The sequence below is a fragment of the Nicotiana attenuata genome, chromosome 11 (genome assembly GCF_001879085.1).
Source record: "Nicotiana attenuata strain UT chromosome 11, NIATTr2, whole genome shotgun sequence".
In the NCBI taxonomy this organism is placed as follows: domain Eukaryota; kingdom Viridiplantae; phylum Streptophyta; class Magnoliopsida; order Solanales; family Solanaceae; genus Nicotiana; species Nicotiana attenuata.
This window is the reverse complement of record NC_031999.1, coordinates 15,498,493-15,506,167: the sequence shown is the minus strand read 5'-3', so window position 1 is coordinate 15,506,167 and position 7,675 is coordinate 15,498,493. Positions and strand designations below refer to the sequence as shown.

General features: G+C 34.3%; 1 protein-coding gene across 1 annotated transcript; it reads right to left on the bottom strand.

Moving 5' to 3' along the window:
* On the bottom strand, positions 3,004-4,881 carry LOC109234167 (umecyanin-like). The gene is made up of 2 exons (XM_019400038.1): positions 4,587-4,881; positions 3,004-3,494 (listed from the first exon to the last, which is right to left on the bottom strand). Exons 1-2 carry the CDS (start codon positions 4,780-4,782, stop codon positions 3,136-3,138), a joined length of 555 nt encoding a protein of 184 aa, XP_019255583.1. The 5' UTR covers positions 4,783-4,881; the 3' UTR covers positions 3,004-3,135.

The window sequence follows — 7,675 nt, the reverse complement described above, 5'->3', positions numbered from 1 at the left end:
CAAATAGTCCAGAGTTTTTTTGTCGAGTAGTTTTACAGAATAAAGGTAGCTCTATTCTGATCAAAGTTAATCTTGGCGCATAAGGCTGGGAGAGGTAGAATTGGGAGTTGTACTAGGAGTTGTATTAGGATTGAAACCAAACCAAAAATAGCAGGCCTAATTTATGTACTGACATTGAAAGACATAGAGTCAGGATTGAATTGAGAGTGGGACTGGACTTGTCTCTGCTTTTCATCATTAAGAAGAATGTTATAAGCACTGTCAAGGCTAGGAGGAGGTTGCATCATAAGAAGATTACTCCTCACCCCCATATATGTCTCATTTAACCCCATGAGAAACTGAAAAAGCTTATTTTCCTCATCCTTTTGCAAAATACCAGACTTTGCAGCACAAGTACACCTTTGTCCATGGTTAGTACATATCACTCCCAACTCATCCCATAACCTCTTCAGTTTATTGAAGTATGAAGCTATGTCTAATGCACCCTGGGAAGTGTAGGCAAGTTCCCTTTTTAGTTCAAATATCTTGTTTCTATTTGCAGTCCCATAACTAGTTTGCAATTGTACCCAAATACTTTGAGCAGTTTCAGAGTACTGTACACTTTCAGCTATTCAGGGGATATTGATGCTGTCAACCATGATATTACCATGTTGTTGCACCTATCCCACAATTTTCGTTCAGCCCCAATGGTAGCAGGTCGAAGACATGTACCATCAACAAAAGCTATTTTGTTTTTAGCAGATAAAGCAACTATTATTTTTCTCCTCCAACCCCCAAAACCAGTACCCGAAAAAGGAGCAGGAACTAACGAGATGCCAGGAATATCAGATGAATGTACAAAAAGGGGACTTGAAGGATCAGGGGAAAAGGTATCAGTAGAACCAATGGCTATCACACAGTGTCGATAAAATGACAAATACAGAGAATATATTTGCAACCAAATCTCAGCACAAAAATTACATGCAACAGTCCTAGACACAAGGAGAAGAACGAATTTACCCAACTTCTTCGATACCGGAGAAGAACGGCCTTCAGATAGCAGAAACCATAGCTAACCCCAGCTTCAAGAGCCGAGCAACTCAGAGTGCGAAGATTTCTTCAAGTCTCAACCAAAACGTCGGAAAAATTACCCTAACGCTGGTTTAGGGCACAGATCGACGGAAAATTGTACCTTTTGAAGAGAAAACCTCCGATTTTCTCGAACAATCGGAGACCAGAAGAAACCAGAAAACTCAACCAAAAATGACCGGGGTAGGATCGGAAGAACGAGAAGCTCTAGATGCACCAGGATCACTGCTCTGATACCATAAAAACATTGTGACATGAGTAGAAGATAAGAAAATTTGTTTAGGGTTTTCGTCTGTGTTTGAGGGAGAACCGACCTTTCTGTATATGTGTGAAAGAAGAAAAATGACCCGATGGGTCTTACAAGGAGCAGTTCATTCTATTTATAGTTTGGGCCTTGAACCACTAACCTGAAAACTTACAAAAATAGCCAAACTATAAAATGGCCCACATGTACAAATTAAATAAACATTTACAGTACTAAACACACTATAATACTATTGATGCTTTGGCTTAGAAGCTAAATACTCTATTAGCTCAACATATATTTTGTTTATTATATTATTGTATTCGCTATTTGTTGTCAGATACCATTGACATGTGATAGTGGAAATAAATTTCATTGAAAGCCATTAAAATTTTCGAAGCTTTGAATTCGAAAATCGAGTTTAGTGAAATTATTTGCTTGGATTGGGTGTTGTTGTAAATGATTGTGAATATCTTTTGGAGTTTATATCTCAATTTTGAGAGAATTTGATGAATAGTCGAGGTGATTTTGGTTGGAATTTCAGATTGAATCTCGAAGAAGAAGACATACGCAAATTGTATATATTTTGTATGTCATATGTAGAAACAACATACAAAATATATACACTAACATAATTGTATATAATTTGAACGTAAATTGTAGTTTTTGACCAGAATTCTGTACGGAAAAATTATTTTTGAGTTTTAGATAAATCGTAGATTTTGACCGGATTTATATATATTTTGTAAAAAACTTTACTTATGTTCTGTAAATAAAATAACTTAGACAAAACTGGATAAATAGTTTAAAATCTCGAGTATATATGCGAAAAAGTCCCATAACAATATGTTTGGCCTATTAAAGAAGACTATATAACATTTCGGATGATTGACATTTACGAATAGGAAAAAAAAAACTTAATCCCTGGACTTATATTTACTAGTTTATTGAAATACTAGTAATATAAGTGAGTCATATTTATGAAAAGCAAATAAAAGAAAAAGACCACCCGGGGAGTTGTTTTTAGTAGCACAAAGCCTAATTAGTCGGACAATAAAAAAAAATACTAAAGGATTAAATTGAAAAAAATAGAAAATTCTCTTACTTGGTGCATATATAGAGCCCGTTTGGCTTAACTGATTTAGAGTAGCTGATAAGTATTAGGTGCTGAAAAGCACTTTTAAGTGCTGAAGCTGATTTAAAAAATAAGCAGTTACGTGTTTGGATAAAAGTGCTGAAATTAATAATAAGCAGCTGAAGAACTGGGTATACGAAGAGTTTTGTTCTAAAAAGAAGTATTTTAGGGATAGAATAGTAAATATTTTGGTCAAACGTAAAGTGCTTATAAGCTGAAATTTCATAAGCTGGGGGAGACCAACTTATGGCTTTTGGCTTATTTTTGGCTTATAAGCACTTAACTTATAAGCACTTTTAATTTTACCAAACGCGTAAATAAGCCAAAAAGTACTTATAAGCTAGTTTGACCAGCTTATAAGCTTAGCCAAACACCCTCATAGTTCTTATCTTAGTTTTGTGTAACGCAAACTTTCAACCATTGCTTGGTGCTAAAGTCTTTAATTTATTAAGTAGAAAAAGCTTCACTAGTATCTCTTTTCTACTTTTAAATATCCATGATTCCAAGCTACGGACGCCATCTAATTCAATAAAAATAAACAGATAAATGTTCCATCTAGAAATCAAACAAGAGATCAATATATACAAAATGCTCATTAAGTCTCTAAACATCAACACACATCACATAAAATAACATGCACACACTTCATAATATATAGTCATACACCAAATTAGAAACACTATTAATACTAAGACAAAATTGCAGTAATAAAAATTGGCACAAGGATGACAAATGAAGCAGCGGCAGCCACCCTTGTCGACACGGAGCCCGGTGGCGGAGGTGACAAATCGCCGCCAGGTGTCGCCGGAGATGAACCGGGGGAAGGGCTGCGGCCGGAGGGCGAGTTAGCAGAAGTGACGTTGACCGCTAACTTTTGGCCCTGGTTACAGTGGATGGTACAAATGAAATAATAGTCCCCAGTAGTATCAAGTGTGAATCTTGCTGGTCCATTGGTTTCATTATCAATAGGATTTGCAGCGTTACAGCTATCAAAATCATTTTTGTTTACTCTGGTTGCTGTGTGTACTCCACTGTTGAAATTGAATTCTGCATACAATTAGCAATTTTATATGTTTACATTTTTAAAAACTACATAAAAAATACTAAAGGTCCCAAAGTTTTACATAATTAAAAGTATATGTAAAGAAAATAGAAAAAGAGAATTGATTCTCTAAGCAACAATAGTGTTTCATAAAAAGGGATTGGAGGAGAAATTTTTATTTTTAAAATCTTCATTTTGTGTGTTTAGACATGATAGTGGGAATCAATTAAGCGACCTCACAAAGATTTTGAACCCCTTACCAATGAGTTATGCTTTTGAGTTGTGTCGGAGATAGTCAAAATATAATATATAGAGATACAAAATAAATTTTGCCTTATATATACCATGTAATTTTTCGACGAAGGGGGTTCGAATGAACCCGCTTCCCCTCCCCCAAAAATAAATCCGCCCCTGTGGCCACATAATCAGGAGAATGCTAAGTTTATCTCAAGGTATATTTAGACATGATAACGCACTAGTGCTCCTATTAGATTAAGTACTTTGTTTTTATTGAAATGTTCTTAAATTTTTTTTTCCTAAGAGTTTATGAATTTCTTTTGTATACTTGGAGAACTTTGGATATAAAAAAAAGTGTACGATAAATTTTGTCTTTCAAGTGTATGTGTATCATATCATCATCATTAGGTTTGTTCTAATTATTTCCATCTTTTGAGACATACCTGTTCCACTCTATAATTATAATATCTTTCATATAAAAGTGCTAATTGAATAAAGCTTGAATCGTCACCAGTTCCATCTCAAGATCAATGGGTAATAGCTTAAGCAGAAAGACCCTTAGGCCTTAACTATTAATAGTGTCAACTTTGTTGTGCATAAGCCAAATAAAATTTTTGGAAAAGAAAAGAAAAGTTTATGTTTTATAAACTGAAGGCGTAAAAATATTTACATAATCAGATCATGAATAATGTAATTACAAAATCTCTTTAATAAGTATCAATTAGTAACCTGAAAAAAATAATACTACACTAATATAACATACGTTTTTTATACTGTCAGTAGTACATAACTTAAATAAAAAAGAAGAAAAAAGCGCAAAATCATAATTGTAATTTTGATAAAAGTTGATATATGCTTACCTAGAATGTCCCCAACAGCAAAAGTGTGTTGGTTAGCCCAGTTGGAGAAAGTAAGAGCACCAGCAGGAGGAGTCTGCCAACCAAAACCATCTCCAACTGTATATGTTCTTCCTACTGAAACCTCAAAAACACAAGCAAACATCAAACACACTAATAATAATTTGGCACATGAACCAAATTTTGTAGCCATTTCCATCTCACTTAACTTTGTAATTATATGTTCAATGGATTAGGTCACCCCTGTATTTCAGTATTTGTATCAAATGGTTCAGATTAATGTTGTGTTTTTGTTGGACATTATAAATAGGAAAGTAGCCAAGGGTAATGCCTAGCCTATTGGAGTAGTTGAGAGTTTTTGTTTAATAAATTTAAAAGCCGCACTCAGGGTGTAATCTAGTGGTCAATGAAGTGGTTGATAACCATGAGATCTCAAATTTAAATCCCAGCTGAGGCAAGAAACACTAGGTGGTTTCTTCTAATATGTCCAAGTCTTGTTGCATAGAATTACCTGATACCTGTTGCTGGTGGGAGGTGGCAGGTATCCCGTAAAATTAATCGCGCGATAAGTTGATCCCGACACCATAATTATCAAAAATAATTAAAAGTCAGGTTTAAATTGTGGAAGGTAAAATTGTCACATCAATTGAGATAAGCATCTAGAAGTCAATGGTTTTTGAGGATTAAAAACATTTCTTGTTTCATGCCGGTCGCAGAAAATGTTACCTTAGCTAGTTTATTTTATAGGTTTGAATTCTTTGGATAGATAAAATATTAATACCATATGGTGGACCTATTCTGTGTTTTTAGTTTTCATACTGAATTTGTTCAATATCATTAGGCTTTTAATAAATGTTAAAAAAATGCAATGATCTTTCGATTATGCGACTAGCCGACACTCGACAGTTTAACAATTTGTATATTTCGCTTGAACTTGTACGAATATGACAGAGTGTTTTACAAGAAAGGCCTAATAAAATTTGTATATTTTTGTATATAACATACAGATATATATATATATATACAAAAAGATATATGTTATTTTTCGGCTATTATTTTAGAGTGGCTATACAATGTTATTTTTTTCCTTTTTGCTCGTTTTCTGCTCTGTGCTTTATTTTTATTTTTTGGAGGGGGGTGGGGGGAGGGAGGGGGTGTGTATAACACATTATTTCTTCTTTTTGAGTTTCATTAACCATCCGACATTCAGTATTCATTGCTATTAATCCGGGTTCGTGCGGCACATGATACAAAAAGATATATTTTAAATTTCGACTATTATTTTAGAGTGGCTATACAATGTTATTTTTTTTTCCTTTTTGCTCGTTTTTTGCTCTGTGCTTTATTTTTTTAATTTTGGGGGGTGGGGGGTGGGGGGAGGGAGAGAGGGAGGGGGTGTGCATAACACATTATTTCTTCTTTTTTAGTTTCATTAACCATCCGATATTCAGTATTCATTGCGATTAATCCGGGTTCGTGCGGCACATGATTCATTAAAGAGGGAAGCGCTTCCTATTAGAGTATCAGGAATTTCTCCATTTCCGTGTCTCAAAATTGAGACCTCTTTGATTAAGGATGAAGGAATCCCAGCCATCCCGGCATATTCTTGGATGGTATATAATGCATTACTAATTTCAAGCATCTAAGCTATAAAATCATCCACTTAATAACTGTTTATAAGTTAATTTTAACCTTTTATTGTGCTTTAACTTTGTAGGTGGGGAAAATTATATGAAAAGTTTATGTTAAGGTTAAACTCATGTGCAAGTGAAATGAAGTGTAAGTGTAAATCTGTTACTTATAGGTTAACATATTGGTTTGTTACAATAAAAATTGAAAAATACAAAGTTGATTTGCATAATATAATTGAAAGCTACATACAGTTAGTCAAAATATCAGGGAGGTACGTGTAATTTCTCCTCCATTATATCTTAAAGTCTGTTAATTTCTTCCATTTTTACCCGTTACTTCACTAAAAATACATGATTTATTCTGAAATTTTCATCTGGGATAAAAAGATTCAATAACTTCTACAAACTTAAAATAACAACGACAATAACAACAAACCCAGTATATTCCCAATAGGTGGGGTCCGAGAAACTTAAAATAAAAAAGTCTTAATTACGTTTTGTACCAGATCACGACTATAGGTTGTATTATAATACAAGGCGGAGCTAGGATTTTTAATTTATGAGTTCCGGAACATAATTTTTTTTACTTACTGCGTTCTAAATAGACTACTTTTACATGTTCAATGAATTTTTTAATACAAATACAAGATTTGAGCCAAAGCTACTAGATTTTACCAAATCCGTAGCTATAAGGCTTGCTCCGCCCCTAATACTCAAACGTTATTAAAGCTAATGTTGACATGTAAATTTTTTTATGAATAAACATTCTTAGTGCCGTTTATGACATTTATGGATGGAGAAAAATTTAAGTACTGCTGTTTTCATGTAATAAAAGGGTGGATATTGCATCAGTGCATACGCTTACACAAATGTTGCAGCTACTTAATTAACAATTAGTTTGGTAAATGTCTTTATTAAGTGAATGACGCCAAATTTTATAATGGAAAGAGCATACGGTAAAATCATGTGTCCGCAATTTTGTGGGTTCGAAGGCTCGCATCGAGGAACAGAAGGCTCGCGTCGAGGAATAGACTCACTATGGACTGAGTTCAAGCCCAAGGGCAGAACATAAGGCTCGAAGATCTAAGTGTTCGAAGAACGTCGGAGCCCAGTATGACCAATCCCGAAATAATACCGTTATGGGTTTGTAACAGAATAAGCAAGATTCCTGCCACGACCCAAGATCATGGCGTAAATTCCGGAATAGATTTGTACGAATTCGTACTAATCCGTACTAGGCAGTTAGACAGCTGTCCCAATAAGATTCTTTACTGTAAATAGAAATTTACCTTATTTAGGGTTCCCCTATTATATAAAAGGGACCCCAATCATTTGTACGATCATCAATCATTGGCAAAAGAATACATTCTCTTACTTTCCCGCTCATTGTTCATCAGAATTATCCTTTAACTTTATTGTTCTCACTTTACTGTTCTTGACCTACCTCGAGGCCACCTTAGC

Excerpts from the sequence above, each read along its gene's own strand:
- LOC109234167 (XM_019400038.1), bottom strand. The coding sequence starts at position 4,782 with ATGGAAATGGCTACAAAATTTGGTTCATGTGCCAAATTATTATTAGTG. Across the intron at positions 3,495-4,586 it reads TGCTGTTGGGGACATTCTAG|AATTCAATTTCAACAGTGGA; the intron begins GTAAGCATATAT and ends AATTGTATGCAG.